Here is an 18,108-nt window from a genome sequence, read left to right as displayed (position 1 = left end):
TTTAGATAATATATGTCGAGTGAAATTGAATATGCAATGTTGTACGTATATAGTTTATACTGGTAATTGCTTGCCATATATATAGATATCCCTATAGTAATAGAAATAAATGGAAAGTAAAGGCACGTAAATTTACGAGCTGTTTCGACGAGCAATGTACCGAGGATTTGTAATTATTTTCCTATGAGTAGGTTAAACAAAATCTTTATTATATTCTGCTATTGGCATTGTTCGGGAAATAATGGATTTAAAATTATTCGAATAATCTAGCTTATGATTAAACCACATGAATTGGTGAATTTACGGATGATTGAACAAGCGTGATACACCGCTATGTTTTCAGAACATTTTCAAAGGCTGCAATTAGCATTCACTGCAGATCAATATCAAGCACAATGCAGTATGCCTCTTATTTATGGTTTATATTTAATACACAAAAAAAAAGAAATAATTCTTCATCATTGATATAGTCAATAAAATGATGAAATCAGAACATATTTACAAATAAATATGAATCTTTTGTTGTTAGTCTTTCTGGATATTAAACATTTTGTTATATTTTATGTAACAATTAGGAATATTACGACAAGAATTATAAATATTCTTAAAGTAGTCTTTCTATTAGTTCTGTTTTTAGCAGCATTCTCTCTTTCTTGTGTGACGTAAAGTATGGAGCAAGAAGTTTGAAAAACACCGTTCGATATACTACAGCCGCTCGAAAGAACATCCGTAGCAGCCGTTCGCGTAAAAGCAGAGGAATCGAGCGTTGAGAGTTTACTACCGTACGAAGTTACTTTCACACCGTGCTTCTTGCATACAAAGTTCATTGTCCATTAATCCATTATAGCAGTAACTAAAAAGAAAAATCTGATACAAAGGATTGATGGATTATTTTCATATTATGTACATCGATGTTAAAAATATAAAATATAAAAGTTGTTATCTCCGAATAATATAATATATCGTACATTTTTATTGCATATATGTAAATTGTGATAAAATAATATCGTTAACGTAAAACACACTGACAGAAAACATAATAAATATAATAATGAAAAAAATAATAATAATAAACCTAATAAAAACTATAACATATAATATAAAAATAAAAATAATAAAACATAATAATGAAAATATATCTATAATAAATATGAGTTACCGCTACTCGACACTTTGCATCATTAAAATCAATAAAACATTGCTGTAACGATATATGTATATAATGAACAAAAAATTAAAAAGCGGTTGACTTATGCGCATGCAGGGTTGATGTTTATTTTTTTAGCTTTCTCTATTTATTTACAATTTTATATTTATTTCTTTACCTATGTAACTCAGCAAGCAAATTTTTTTACATAACCGCGTATAATATGATCAGACTATGTCACGGATGAAGCAAATGAGATTTTGAGAATAAAGCGTTATATATAACGTTTTATGTAAGTTTTTTTTAATTTTTGTAAGTACAGAAGAGAAAAAATATGGTGCGAATAATAATGGACAGCTCTTTTCATTCCAAATACCTTCATTGTCCACAGCAGCAATGTCGTTGCTATCCCAGTTTATGCTTCTCGCGGATATACTCCTTTTGCGAGATTGATGAAAGTCTATACAATATTTCGCGTATTATTCGACGACTGAAAGCCAATTGCGCACTATTCTGCACCACCGAAGTTTTCTTCGTCTTATTCTATCATATTTCACGCGATGTTCGTATAAATAAAAATCGATCCGAATGTCGGAGGAATAATAATTTTTATAGAATAAATAATAAAAACGAAGAACTATATCTACTTTTTTTATATCAGAAATGAAATTACAACCCGCAATTTTATTTATTATTGTGGAGAGTATTAGATATTTATTTTTTTACTAAAATATTTTTCTTTATACTTTGAATAAGCTTAATATTTAATTTGAAATATTTATGCAATTTTCTTGTTTTGCTGTCTTGTAAAGGTATATTAACGCAAATTTATTACAAATTCTGCAAACGTTTTACGTTATATGTATATATATATATATATATATATATATATATATATATATATATATATATATATCCAGTTTTTTATATATCCGAAGTTTTTTTTAATTTTATTTACATTTTTTATGCATCTCTTTATGATACTTATACACGTTTTGTGCTATTATTTTACATTTATCTTTTGTTTTAGAATATAAAATTCGTTGAATTTTGCATTGTACGCGAATAAAATTGCTCATAAATTGTTTATGTAACTGAGATTTGCAACATTTTATACAAATAATAAAAATGTAGCAGTACAATTATGCTGCAAACATTTTGCTTTATGTTATTCTAAATCATATTAAAAGAATGTTTTTCAAAAGTAAATTGTGCATATATATATATATATATATATATATATATATATATATATAAAGATGATAAATTATGTATTTGTTCTATTGTGTAACGATTATGTACTTATTTGTGTCGCAAAATATTTGAATAATTACATTATTTCTTTATAAAATATTATATTCGTATGTAATATTACTAAATAAAAATATCGCGCGTGATTTCTTGTGTGTGTATATATATATCTTATATTATATACAAATATAATATATTTTATAAAGAAATAATACAATTCTTCAAATATTTTGAGACACAAATAAATATATAATCGTTAACAATAAAACAAATATATATTTATCATCTGTATGTATGTATGCACAATTTGGATATATATATATATATATATATATATATATATATATATATATATATATATATAGTTATATAATCGTGGAATCTATTAATATGTTACAATATTATACATTGTAATTTTTACTATAATATTTTTCCGTGTAGAGAGATATTACTATTATATTATTATTTCGTCGCAAAACCAAGAATAGTAAACACGCGCAGCGCGGAGCGTATTAAGAATGCGGAGAAAAAACATCGAACGATTCTCGTTGTTGAACGCGACATAGTTACGTAGCAAAGTCAGTTTTTGAAGATCAACCGTCGGGCGAAGATGTCGATCCTCAATGTCTTTTTATCGGTCGAAAGAGAGAATTTCGCAGGCGAACAAGTGCCGAATTGACTAACTGGAGATTATCACAATATGATTATTAGTTTGCGCGATCGCGATTTACGTCTTTCGATATTCGTAGGCGACATTGAAATAATTTAATGCGTTAATGCAAATAGTGAATTTCGAACGAATGTTCGAGAGTTGAAAGAAGAACCATCGTTGCAATATACTATCTATTAATCCACGCAAAAGAGTACACTTCGGGTTTTTTGTATGTATATAACGCGCTGTACTCGTAATTTTATCATTCGTGCGGCGATAATTAAGCAGGAAAATATCGGTCCAACGTTTCTGTATAATGTAATATCTGAAAATATTAGATTATATATTTGCTTGCGCGATGAATACTAATATTTTTTTCGCGTTAGCCTACGTCGCAATTAAAATAAAGCGCCCAAGAGTATGATTATTATCGGGAGTGTTGTGGCAAAATGTCGTGCGATTGTCATATTAATTAATTAAATAATTAATACATTCACGATCATAAATTAAATATAAGTATTTTATGAATGCTTTCGAAGATGCACCCACAAAGGATTAGAAGAGGATGAGCGGGGTTGGAATGGCATCAGGCTTTGTCAGAGCAATAATGAGGTAACTTATTACGTTTTATTCGCGTAACTAATTTTTTTATCATGGTGATCGCATAGCGTATTTCGTGTAATTCCACTTGAATGTATATTAAACTGGCGTCTCATTGTGAGGAAACGTATTAATTATTGATTCCAACTTCATTTTTTTAGGTTCGAACTGAGACACTAAATTCACGTTATTGCTTGTTTTATCCTTTGGTGATTTCTTGCCAGATTTTAATCGTTTGACAGTTTTGCAACAGTTCTATAAAAAAATTTTATGCATAAAAATTTAAAACTCTTAAGCGCTTGAAATCTAATAAGAAATGCTAAAAAAATCGTCGGCGGACAAAGTGAAACACAGCTTGAGCTCAATTTGTCTCGAGCAATTTTTTGTATTTAATAGTCAGAACTATTTGTTTAATTTATATCAAGAATTCTAGAACTATTAAAAATATAGCCAAAACTCTTAATAAGTAATGAGTGTCCACGAAGTGAGATGACAGCTTCACATACTAAAATTTCGTCCTCTTCGTTTATGCAACATTATGAAATTGTAGAGAGATAAATTCGTAATCAATGTGATATTTTATTTATATACCTGTTTTTATGTTAGATAGATTGTTTATATAGATAGAGCAAGATAAATTTTTATCGACCGATTGTTGTACCTTTTACTTTCCGCAAGATGTAATCTAGAGATACTGTAGTTAATAAAGTTTCTTCTATTTTTTTTAATGTTTTTCACACATAGTTGAACAGAGAAACGAGTAATTTCTAAAGCGTACATGTATATATATATATATATACTCGCTATTAAAAGGGTGGAAAACTGTTTCGCACAAAAATGGTCTTTCGCAGCGTGAATGTGTAGCCGTGAAGAAAAGAAACAAACCGATAGCATAAAGAAAGGATTTTGTTGCGTCGTAATTATTTCTCGAGTAAATCTGGGGATCAGTTTTTCTTTGAGGTGCTAACGTTATTGGAAATGAATTTAAGAAAGGGAAAGAAAGTTACTACACAAGTTACGCGGACAATAATCATTCACTATTTCTCAGAGTGTTTAAGTTGTCAAATATTATTATTGAATATCATAAATTTCACAAAAGATTTTGTAATTTTATAGTGCTCTTATTATTATTATTATTATTATTATATGATAATATAATTATATAATATAATTATAATTGTATAATTATATGATAAAAATTATTGTATTCTTAATAGACTCCGTCCTATTATTCTGTTACACATTTATAGCGAATAATAAAGTTAAACAACTTTTACACTCTCATAAAAAGAAAATTTGAACTGAGATGCCGTAAAAACTGAAGAGTCGACATTTTAATGCATATATGTCTAAGGAGAAGAATAGAATTACGGCGTACAGAAATGACTCGTTTCATTTTACGCTTTGATCAAAATTTGATTGAGCCATACGGTAAAGTGATTTACTATTCTCCGGTGTCGCTAACACGTTGGTTAAACGAGCATTTTGTCGTCGTAAAACTTTCAGGGAGAAGCCGAAATCTTATATCTGAATATAAATTATACAGCGCTTTCTTTAATTAGTGCCGTAAAACATTTATAAAGTTGATATTTGACACTTGTTCGTCACGAATTTTTAAAGAGCCGACAAATTTCGTTTAAGAGTGCGCGCTTTTGTTAATGAATTAAATAAAAAATGTTATTTCTCGGAGCTTTTTTTGGCTTTCTCTCTCTCTCTCTCTCTCTCTCTCTCTCTCTCTCTCTCTCTTTCTTTCTTTTATTTTGCTTTTTTCTTTTTTTCGTGGTGGCACGTTTACCTTAGGGTTGAGGTCGCTGCCCTGTTGCATAAGTGTGCCGACAGTAAACCAAAAGCTGTTGGCTAGGCTGAACTCGTTGACAGTTCTCAGTAGTGGAATGTCGTCACTATCCGGATCCAAGACGCTCACGTGACCACCCTGATGACAGTGTGATAAATGACCCCCGCCAAGTGGTATAGATTTAAGAATAGAGATTATACTATTTAACTTATGTGTATATCTTTTTGTTACATATTTCGTACTATTCTGTAGAATCGCACGTAAACGTTTGATGAAAAAAATAAAAAATTGGAAATGTAGATGTGACACGAAACATTATTTTTTAATCTTATGATATATATTCTTTGGAAAAGAAAAATGTTAGTTTCTACTCTTTATTGATTTATTTTCTCGTAAATAAAAAATTACATAAGTACGATGCTGCGGATATTGTTAATTGACTAGGCTTTGTTTATTTGTTTTAATATTTTTAACGCGAGAATAAATACCTAAATCGTACGTAAAAATTAGAGAGTCATTAAAATGTGATGATTTTAAATTAAAACTATACTGGAAAGTATTAGCTTTATTTTACTTTATTATGTCAGCAATTGGAGAATTGATTTAAAGATCCAATCACAATCGGGATTGTTTCGTACCACTCGGCGGGTGCCTACCTGCAAAGGACAATTGCAGCTTGGACAGGGTGACGGCTCCACCCATTCGTAGGGTGAGAATCTTGCTACTATCCATATCGTCAGGGAAACCATCACGTAAGCGCCCAGCAGAGACAACCAGATCTCCACAGCAAGGGGATTCATGAACGAGAAGAGGCGCGATGGCGTGCGTTTGGTCACCTGAAGCAATGACATTTGTTTCGACGTTACTAACGCGTGAGAATTGGCCCGACTGACCTGATTCGATGATAGGATTACGATGAAACGCAACGATGCGCCCGTTCACGTTCAATCGTCGCGTCGTGTTCCCTGCTGAAAATAATTCAGAGGCGCGAACCGTTTATAACCTTTCCTATTCGCTTTCTTCCACAATATTCAGTCTCTCGAGTGGCCCGAAAGACGATTCTTTATTTCGATGGAACTATAGGAGCGTATTATTCTCCGGCGTGTCGGGTACATTGTGAAACACAATGGAGCACTCCAAACGCAATCGCGGTACGTGCTGCTTTATTTTTTAATGAGAGATCGCTAACGTGAAAGAGGTAATCGAGATTGAATTTTAAAATGCAATCTATTGTAACGATAATGGCAGACAATAACGGACTCTAAGTAATTGAATATATTTTAGAAATTCAATAATTGATGCGTCTATAATCTATTCTTAGAAAGCTGACTTTTCTGCAATGAATCGATGCAAATTCTAACATAATGAGTTTTTTTTTAGTTCCGAAAAAGTAGCGTAATATTTTTTTTTTTTTAAAACTTACTATTGCAAAGTTGAAAATTGTTATATTATTGATCAGCGTCTGATCATCTTTTTCGCAGTTTTAGTTCTCTGTAATATTGCAAATACATGTTTCGCAACATAAGCAGCTTTAAACGAATCGACGAGCGCCTTGTAAACATACATGTGCTATTTGCGTGCCGTTAAGATGATGGATTTATGTTTGCGCGCTGCCTCGTGAACAAGATTCGTATAACTCTCGTTATGCTCGAACGCGTGAAAGGAACGAGGAGCGTGATGTCGGATGAGACAAGTCCCGACGGTGCAGTCACGGTTTACGCGTGACGATAAAAAGTAGTACGTAGTCCAATGGCGGAGCACCTCGTTGAGTGTACCTTAGGGTTGAGCCCGCTGCCCTGCCTTAGGAAGGTGCCGGTGATGAACCAGAAACTGTTGCTGACGCTAAACTGGTTCTCGACCACGTCGCTCTCGGCCAGACACGGGTGCGGATTGTTCCACTCGTACGGGCTGAACCGCGCCATCACAAAGAGGGTGAAGCTCACGAGCATGTAGGCGGCGAGCACGTAGAGCCAGATCTCGATCGCGAGCGGATTCATGAAGGAGAAGAGCCGCGTCGGCTGACTGGACGGCACCTAAATTATGTCACGCTACGATTTTAATTAAAACGCATCCCATCTCGTGGCGCGACGCGACAATCAACTTTCGTTGAGCGATGGCATTTAAAGATTCTCTTTACGAGTTCGACGATGCGACAAGAGAATTCAAGAGATTACGAGATGCGGATTATTATTATTATTATTTGACGAATTAATTTTTTTCTCATTTTTAATTATACAAATACATCTTGCATTTATTATACGTCGACAATCGCGGAATAATTAAAGACACCTGTTTATGTTTTGCATTATTCACTTCGCTCTGTGTCGTGCAGTGCGATAATGGTTAATGCTCGTATGGACATTGCTTTCATAAACGGGATAATTAATGTATAAACTGAAATGTGCAATCAGAAATTAACATTGGAGATAATCATTTCATACTTAAATAAATAAATGATAAAAATTATATTACATGTAGATATAAATCGTAAAAAATTTAATAATGAATAAGATATTAAAACTCACCTTAAATAAGATTCCAATTCCGAGATTCATAAACGGCTTTGTGAAGTCTATTACGCTTTCCCTGGCATAATTAATCGTCATGGAGGCAACCGCTAGATCCGCTCTCTGGAAAAAAGTGTAGTATCCAGGAAAGTTAAAGAAATTCAATTTTCTTGGCGAAGTTAAAACCCGTACAAAAATACGAACATTTATAATTTAAGAGAGAAACGATAAAAATTAATATTGAAAAGTATTGCTTTCACTAAAAAGAAAATATAGTCGTACATAAAATTTTTTCTCTTGAAGAAGTAGACGAGATGACGAAGCAGAAGCAAGTCTGACTTCATCAGTTAGTAAAGATAATTATCAGAGATGTTCAAAATGGGTATCTAAACTCATTTGAAATACAAAATACAAAATAGTTGGAATCTTTCCATTTGAAAATATAAAATGTAAAATGATTTTCAGACACTCATTTGAAATAGGAAATGGAAAATAGGCATTTATAAAATGGTTTTCTAAAATAAAAATGGTTTTTTAAAATCTCTATATTTTTTTATTTATTTATACATGTATATATTTTTTATATTAATTTTTTTAATAAACTTTTAACAAACATTTTTATATTAATTTTTTTAATAAACTTAATACTATCGATTGGTTGTAGAATAGAAAATTTCTACAAACTCAAGAATTTTGTTCCTACAGCCAATCAACACGTTAGAAAAATTTATCTTGCAATATCAGTTTTAGGCCTTTTGCCCATAGGAAATTCATTGGCTACTGCACGCGGCAAAACGCGACGCAATAGCCAATGAACGCTAAAAAAACGCCACGTTGATTAAATTTTTAGTAATTTAGTAGCATTGTTTATAAAAAATGCATTTGAAATAGAAAATGGATAATAAAACCTATTTAAATGGAAATGTAAAATAGGTTTTAAAACAATATATTTTAAATACAAAATACAAAATAGGCATTTTACATTTTGTATTTCCATTTTAAATGCATCTATTTGGAAAATGCACATCTCTGATAATTACACATATTGTATATGTACGCGCCGAGTAAATGTATTTTATAACTTGTGCTGAAACGTGAACGAAAACGTCACAAAATTACTGATATGATTCTCGTTTCATGTTCGCGCGGGAGGGTTTACCTTGCAAGATAGTGTATGCATTCTTTATGAACGGATAAGTGTCATGGAGTATGAAGCACTGTTCGTGTCATCCTCCGTTTTGAAATATCTGCCTAGGTTTCGTATGTTTCCTGGTTAGCCGTCATCTCTTTTTACAAGAAGCAGATTGCTTTGCATGTTTTATAAACCGCTGATCTTCGGTATTCAACAAATTCTTCAGAAAGGAGCCACAAAATTTTGCAAAGTGCACGCTTTTTTTAGCCGTTTCGTTTTTTACATTATGAATTAACGTCTGTTGTATACGCGGACCTTGTTTTCTTTTACACATTGTATATATGAATACATAGAGGAACATTTTTAGAATAAATTTTATATATATATATATATTAAGATAATCAAAAGTTATAAATCAATAAATTATTCCCGCGATATGCACGTATATTATTCTTTTATATGGCTTTCGCAAAAATTAAAAATATATTAAAATTAAAATTATATTAAAAATATATTAAATTGCTAACTTGTTGACTATACAATGTTATATGTTTGCAATTACCATGTAATTACAAAATATTACTATACGTGCAAGTATTGAGAGATTTTTTATATTTTATTAAATATATTACAATTTTTATTACTTTTTAATTATTTTTATTATTTTTATTATTATATCGTATGTATAATGTCGTGAATAATAAAATGTTGTATTTGTAAAACGTTGTAGTTCAATAAAAAAGACGAGTGGTTTATATATTACAGCAATAGAATTGATGATGAAATGTCAAGAGCTTTTTTAACAATTCTATGAATGTATACGCGATATGTATATCAATATTATCAGTTTAACATTCGATAAAAACCGCTTGAATTTTTTATTGAATGTAGGAAGTTTTGTCATGTATAGAGAAACATGTGTTAGATCAGCTCAAGCACGTCAATCACATATGCAACATATGTGTGATATAATCATAAAACGTATAAAAAAAGAATATGTTTCTGGAAAAGTGAAACATTTGGATCATTTCCTATATCCATTTGCTTTGCATCAATGATTAATCTGTTACTGTAAATATCAATTTTTCAACTGGCCATTAACGGAGTCTCTTTTTAATATTGCATTGTACGTCTGTGCATTGACGCATGAATTGTCAGAAAAAGTCATTTTCAATATTACAAAGCCCTGTGTATACACATATTTCTCTTCCACATTCGATTCTGTGTAAGTAATATTTTTACATAGCGATACTGAACTGCGCGCGATTTTATCGAGTACAATCTGGTTTTTGCACGCACGTATGTCCGTCGTTTGGTCTGTATATCGCGTTCCTGCATTTTCATCGACGAGATTCAACGATTGTAACCAGAAATCCAATAAGAACCTATTCCCTTTTCAGAACTTTCCTCCTCCCGACGCATTAACGTTCGGCTGTAACGTTTTCCATTTTTCGTGAAGATGCGCACACGTCTCTTCTCTCTTTGCTGGTAACGATCGCGCGGAATACAATCGCGGGGAAACACAATGCGAATAGAGAACTTCTATCCCGATAACGGAAAGACAACATTTACCTTCCTCGGGATACAATCGTGAAAAAAGTTAGAGCTATAATAAAAACTTGAGAAAGAATTTTTGACATTGACAAAACATCGAGATTTTTATTCCAAATTTCCTGTTATTTTAATTTTTCATTTGATTGCTTATAAAATTATAATGTGATTTTTATTAATATTTAATAGAACAAAATATTGCTTTAAATTGATATTTCAGTTGCAAGTTTGCCGCTTCATTATTTCAATGGAATGTTTTGTTGCCGAGCAGCATGAGAGACCCCGAACTTTGAATGAATTCAATTATATAAAATATTTCTACTGATTTTGAATATCTATATGATTTTAAATTTCTAATAATTAAAAAGAAGATATACAACTGCTGTAATTTTGATCCACTGTTTTAATTTACTCATAAATATTGTGCATTCAGTTTAATAATTATAATTTTGTTATTATTAACCGTGGCTTCAATTTGTAGTAAAAATTATACGAACATCGCGTGTGCTACTCAATCATGCAGACAATAATGGATCGGCGAGGCAAATTAAATCCAAAAGACGCTTGGATGCGCATACATCAAACTTTGATTTTAATAACTGCACGATTTTACAATTCAAATAACGAGAGGGGTAACATCTGTGGTTTGATCTATGAATCGAAATATCGGATACCCTCATTCTATCATGGAAGGAACAGTTAATCTGGGTAATTCTTGTATTCGACTACAGGCGTAATGAAATTCCTAGTAGGATAGATTTATTGCGAAACGCCCGCGAACGCCCGCGGAAATTTACTTTGCTTCACACCGTAAAATCAACCCTTTGGGTCGCATTTTCTCACTCCTCTATTTCTATATGTTTCTCCTCATATACTATGCTGTAATTCTCTCAACAGTATTAACTCTTTGTGGGACAAATTAATTTCAGCCAACAATGAGAGCGGTGTTACAAAAAAGCTGCTATCATTTTCACATTATCATTGTTGACCAGCATTAATCGTCTTCTGTCATACAGAATATAAAAATTTTAAAAACGTTTAGCTACCATTATTCACTGTTTTTATAAATCAGAATGATTATCGCAAAATTTCATTATTTTGACGTAGCATAATCAGCGTATATTTTGATTACTTTTTATTGTAAGGCATTTATCGAGTTTTTTTTCCGATTTCCGATAACGTCGTTGATATAACAGCTGAAAATTATGTCCCAATCAGCATATTAACTCATCTCTCAGCTTATTTTATTTCGTCCCTCGTGAAATTGAATCATCTCGAATTGTCGTCAAGAAGGAAACAGGATTTACCATCTTACCTTCTCCATGAGCTCGCGCACGATACCATTCCACTCTTTCGTCTCAGGATCATACACCCCGTACATGTGATCCGGCACCAATTTGATCGCGTATTGGAAGCCGACCTGACCGGCAATCCACTTGAGCAGATCGATGCAGAAGCCTTCGAACCTCGCATTGCCAGTCAAATTCTTGTCTTCTTTTACCATGACGTAGGGTCTTTCCTGCGGAAGATTGGATCGTATTGATAGATCGTAGAATCCTGCTCATCGTGATAGAGGCGGTGTAGGGGCAATCTTTAAAAGCCCTTATTTCCGTGCGGAAAAGCCGTATCAAAAGTGCGGAAAAAGCCGCCGTTCAATGCGAATATATATATATGACATTCTGATTTTGTCCCTTAAACATTTCTTTTTTCAGATGTCAACCATGAATTTTTCATTTTTCCGAAAATACACGATGATATAAAAGATTTCCCTTCAATAAATAAGGTATTTCCTTGATATGACAGCGATACTCTTTTAAATGTCTTAATACATTTAAATTATCCTTAAATTTTTTAATTAATAAAAAATAAAAAAATATCAAATTTTCATATTATTAAGTTATTCATTTATTTATTATAATAAGAAAAAGTAACTAAAATGTTTAATATCTATTATTTATATAATTATTTTTTATCAATATTTAATATAAAAACATCTAAAAAATTATCAAAATAATTCAACATACTTTTACGAATCATTAAAAATAAAAATACCATTCTTCAAATATGGTCAAGTTGTTGCCGTCTAGCTTAAATGTAAATATCTCATTTCCGCGTGGGACAACAAATTTACCCAAGCCCGTTTAGAGCAGCTTTCATATCATCGCGTAATCAATGTTTGTATCCTGTCTAATGATTAATTTGAACGCGCACGAGGGTCACAAACGCGGCTAATTTGGGTACAAGGTGTCATTACCTCTCTCGTCATCACCACAAGCGTAATGTTGGTCGCTGTGGTCTCATAAAAGGCGTCTAAATCCGTAACGTTAATGCCGGACCCGGATTTCCATTCGCCGACTTTAATGAGCTCCTCTTTCTTCAGCTTCAAAAGGTCCAGTTTGAAATTGGTTCTCTTTCCTTCATTGAATTCGATATGTCCGGTTAATCCATGTAAGCCTGCCTGCAACAGAAACACTCGCATAAGCCTAAAGAGTTACTCTCTTTTATGTACGCAATGCCATATATTATATATTAATAATAAATAAATATAAAATAACAATACTCTTATATTTCATATAACATATCTTGTACATTATTAATTTTTTTAATTATTGATACATTATATGTAAATTTAAACTTTCCTAGATAAAGATAGATTAAATTTGCTTTCATGAAAATGCATGTAACTTTAACTGTATAATTTTTCCAAGTTTTATATCTCTACTATTTAAATGTAGGTAGCATGTGAGACTGTTGAAAATTGCATTTTCATGTAAATAGTGGTCTTCCATAATAACAATATCTTGAAGTCATGTAATAAAACGTCGCGTAAAAGTATTCCGTCCAAGCCGATGTTGAATATAACACGAAGATCGAAAAAATAATAAGAATCAAATATAAAAAAAGTCATGTAGACGTGAGAAGTTTGCATTTCGAGTCGATTTGTATCGCCTGTATTGTTGCCTTTTTACCGCGTATGTGATTGGCGGTCGATGATGTCGTGACAGAGAGAGAGAGAGAGAGAGAGAGAGAGAGAGATACATAAATATTATTAAAATATTAATATATATAAACATTATTAAAATATTAATTAAAAATTAGATTATTTGAGACGCCGTATATATAAAAACCGAGGTGAGACGTTGGTGGTTTTCGTCTATAATAAATTGTTTATAATAATTAATTGTGCACATATACATACTATACAGATGATAAATTATTTGTTAACGATTGTATATTTATTTGTCGAGTTGTTTGCATTAAAATTTGAAATTGCAATAGTTCTTCATAAAACATAATACTCGTATGTAATAATCATATATATTATTGAATAAAAATATTAAGCGCGTATATTTTGTATATAATATATATTTATACATTAAGCAGTATATTCTATGATTACAATATATTATATATTCTAATTTTTACTATAATATTTTCTTCATGTAAAAATTTTTATCATATTATTTCGTCACGAAAGAAAAAATATAGAGCGGTAAGAAGTACAGCGCGAAGCGTGTATTACGGAGAAAAAACAGGGACGATTCTCAGAATTCGTCGACGAGAGCTACACGCGCCTATCACGCACACGCAGTGATGCCAGAAAGAGCCACTTCCTCCGTATGCTACCAGAATCGATTTATAATCATCACTACACTATATCTAATAATTTACATCAGACTATTGAAGTATATAATGTATCGAGTGCGTGCTCCGCGAGATATTTTCCGATCATCTACAAAAAATTAATTGTGCATATATGTATAAAAATTATAAATTATGTATATATTTTTTTATTGTTTATAAATGATTACGCAATAGTTTGATATTTAAAGATTTTTGAATAATTGCAATATTTCTTTAAAATATAATATACGTATATAATATTATTGAATATATAATATTGAATAAAATCATCCTGCTATTTCTTTTATATATGTATATGTACAATTAGTATATTCTATAATTATTCTAATTTTTACTGTAATATTGTCCCCATGTAGAAATTTTTATCATATTATTTCGTCGCGGAACAAGGAATACGGAGCAGTAACATGTCTGTACAGCGCAAAGCGTATTCCGGGAAAAAATCATCGGAGACGATTCTCGGAATTTGTCGACGAACACCTGCACGTTTTCAGGCGCCTATTTACGCAAAGCTTTGTCTACAGTAAGTCGATGATCATAAGAAGTTTAACCAATTGCGTTCGATTATTCTTTTCTAAATTCAATCGTGATTGGTTGGGGCTTCCTACGTCAACGAGTTACTGCAGACAAGGCTTAATGCGCGCAGTAATACCAAGTTCAAAATCCCGGGGAGGTCAGTATCAGAAAGATCACTGCAGGGCGATGTTGATTCTCTGTTTCGCGCGTCTTAAATCGGTCGAAAGGGAGAATTTCGCGGGTGAACAAGTGTCGGGAGTGCCGAATCGAATAACGGGCCATTATCTCAGCACGTTCATTTAGTCTGCGGGAGTGCCGAGAGTGGAAAGACGGACGATCCTTTCAACATATCATTTATTAATCCATATGCAAGAGTATATTGATTTATCGAACTAGATCGAACTGGTGCATTGAGTTCGGGCCCCCATAGCGTGAAGCGTACGAGGAAGAAAACGTCGCGGATCGCGGGTGATTCGAAATCGGTCGACGGGTCGATGGGCGCTGCACGGAACAAGTGGCGCCATCGCGCGGCAATACCGCGCGTTAATGCCGCGTACCGCCAACACCAAACAGCCTATATAGCCTAGGGGGTAAGGCTGCCGTGTCGCGGCTCGCGGCGCTACGAGGGACGACTGCTGGCGATGCATGCGACAAGTCGTGTTACCGCGTAATATCGCACGGAAACCGACTATGAGACAGCCTATGGAGGGAAATAGCTGCTGTGTTCAAGTGTCACCGCGATTATTTAATCGGAGCGATCACTGCCGGCGATGTTGATCCTCTGATTCTCGCGTCTTGTATCGTCGGGAGTGCCGAACATAATAACGGGCGATTATTTCTTTATTATTATTAGTCTCCGCGATCGTGATTTACGTCATTCGATATTCGTAAACGACATAACTGAGATAATTTATCGCGTTGCAAATGACGGATTTCGAACGAGTGTCGGGAATGCCGAGTTGATAGACAGACAATCGTTTCAGGGTATTATTTATTAATCCGCGCAAAAGAATGCACCGAGTTTTTGTATCGTGTATTATATATAACGCGTTGTACGTGTAATTTTATTATTCGTGCGGCGACAATCAAGCGAGAAAATATCGCGACGTATATCTGTATAATGTAATGTCCGAAAATATTTAGTTATATAATTTGCCGATTGCTCGCGCGATGAATACTATTATTTTTTTCGCATTATTCTATGTCGTAAATAAAACAAAGTTCGGGCCGAGGAGTGCGATTATTATCGGGAGTGTCGTGCAAAATGTCGCGCGATCGTCATAAGTGATTAATTAGTGTACTCATGGTCATTTAAGTGCAAGTGTTTTGTGAGTGTTTTGTGCTTTCGAAAATACATCGACAGAGGATTAGGATAAAACTTGGGACGACATCAGATTTTTAATAATAAGGTAATTAATTTTTTTTTTTTTTGTCACGATGATCGCATAGCATATTTCACACAATTCCATTTGGGTATATGAAGCTGGATTGTATTTTATGAAAACTCTTATTAATTAATTATTAATATTAAATTTAATAGTTCTAGGTAGATTAAATAAATAGTTTTACCTAGTAATAATAATAAAATTCTCATGCAACATTGTGCTCATACTTGTTTAATGACGAATACGGCCGTTCGTTAAATCACGTGCGTCTGATGCTCGTTAAATTTATTTTTCCTCCGTGTCTAGTAACTCACAGATACGCACACACGCGCACACGATTCATTGCTGACGGCCTACATTTCCGGTCTGCATGCAACCGGCGAAATTTTTCGCATTAATTACCGTTTGCGGTCTACCGGTGGTCTCCGCACAGTTTATTTGATTTACATCTCTTTTTTAGTGTATATCCGTCGTCGAGGTTGGTAGAATATTCCATCTGAAATGAAGCTCCTTTCTAAACTCGGCTATTTAATCTGTGTCAGGACATGGAATAGAATAAATCTCGCGTATAAGTATTCTTCCATATAAATATTCTTCAAACGAAGCAGAGTTTTGACTGTTTAACTGTTCTTTTACCAAAGGAGTTTATTAATTATTGATCAAAAGATTAACAACATTCTCTGTGTGTGTTTTGTGATTTTATTTAACAAAATGTTTGCTTGTATTTTATCATCGACTAACGAATTCTTTGAACACCATGGCTGATGTATGTATGGTTGTATCACTTTAAGTACGTTTCGTATGTTATTCCACTCGTAATCTGGATTCATTCGAGGATGACAATGGATACGGAATGTGAAAACGCGAGAGGGTTTACTACACAAGATTTGTATGACAACTGATATTGCATCTGTATTGAAAATTTGTATCGGGATTTTTGCGTGGTTTTTCCATTTACATATTGCTTAATCCATTGTATATAATAAAAACAGAGATCAATATGAATAGAAATATTTCGTTTGTCGCTCGCGTTTTTTTTTTTTTTATATTTTTCTAACGTAATACGTATATACACATACAAATAAAAATTATTATTAAAAATAATATTTAAAAAAAAAGCACATTTCTTTTCTTTATATACATATATGAAAAATTATTATTAACGATATTTTTTATTCTTTACATTTTTCCATGTCTCTAATTGTCTAAAACATATTAGTAGCAATTTAAAAAAAATTGCTTCGGCTTTGAAAAGTTATAACATTGCCAGAAACTATATTTTGGCCATAACAAAAAAATGCGTTGCGGATCGAGTTATGAATTTTTACGAATTTATGGATTGGCGTACCTGTTAACATGATTTAGTGAAGGCTGGCGTACAGAAGTGTGATTTTCGCTTATCCGTGCTACGTGCAGTTATTTCGATAACGTATATTTACAAAGCTCTATATGTCCCTATAAAACGTGTATCAAATTATCTCACATTCAGCAATCGTCTTTCATAAATCCCGACAGCTGGCGAGGATTTTAGCAGTGATTTCAGTGAACCTAAATTTTGTTTAGTCTATCAACGACGTTTGTGCTGACCACGTGGATCGATAAATCTCCACCGTGATATCTCGTCAGCGTCGATGTCGACGACCGTCAGTATTCGTGCCAGTCAAAAATATGCCAATGCTCGCGAAACAAATGGCAGTAAGCGCACCGGAAGTGACCGGTCGGTGGTGCGCGGTATCGCATGTATTTACGATACTCGACGTGCTCTCGCTTGACGTATATCGCACGTTAATTGGATCTATATGTAACTTGGTATATAACATTGTTATATACGCACATGTTTTACGCAATAGACTGCACCTCGGGGTATTTTGCAGAACCATATTATAAGGATCTAGTTTCGAAACGAAAAGAAAAGAAAGCTAAAACT

The 18,108-nt window shown here is 32.8% G+C and overlaps 1 protein-coding gene and 1 long non-coding RNA gene across 3 annotated transcripts in view; one reads left to right on the top strand and one right to left on the bottom strand.

The window, feature by feature from the left end:
• LOC140669168 (glutamate receptor ionotropic, kainate 2) overlaps positions 1-18,108 on the bottom strand; it is a 146,415-nt gene that overhangs the window by 13,475 nt on the left and 114,832 nt on the right. The window contains exons 9-13 of one of the 2 annotated variants that reach the window (XM_072898729.1): positions 12,890-13,093; positions 11,951-12,154; positions 7,971-8,075; positions 6,102-6,281; positions 5,446-5,583 (exon numbers count right to left, since the gene is read on the bottom strand). In XM_072898729.1, the coding sequence (XP_072754830.1) occupies positions 5,446-5,583; positions 6,102-6,281; positions 7,971-8,075; positions 11,951-12,154; positions 12,890-13,093 (831 nt within the window). Of the gene's footprint in view, positions 1-5,445; positions 5,584-6,101; positions 6,282-7,220; positions 7,479-7,970; positions 8,076-11,950; positions 12,155-12,889; positions 13,094-18,108 lie in introns of both variants that reach the window. The other variant, XM_072898730.1, reaches the window with a different exon arrangement.
• LOC140669169 (uncharacterized) overlaps positions 2,947-18,108 on the top strand; it is a 177,117-nt gene continuing 161,955 nt past the window's right edge. Inside the window, exon 1 of the long non-coding RNA XR_012047311.1 lies at positions 2,947-3,662. This is a non-coding gene — a long non-coding RNA (uncharacterized lncRNA). The remainder of the gene's footprint in view (positions 3,663-18,108) is intronic.

The sequence above is a fragment of the Anoplolepis gracilipes genome, chromosome 9 (assembly GCF_047496725.1).
Source record: "Anoplolepis gracilipes chromosome 9, ASM4749672v1, whole genome shotgun sequence".
In the NCBI taxonomy this organism is placed as follows: Eukaryota; Metazoa; Arthropoda; class Insecta; order Hymenoptera; family Formicidae; genus Anoplolepis; species Anoplolepis gracilipes.
Note: the sequence above shows the minus strand (reverse complement) of the source record. Positions and strands in the feature narration are given on the sequence as shown.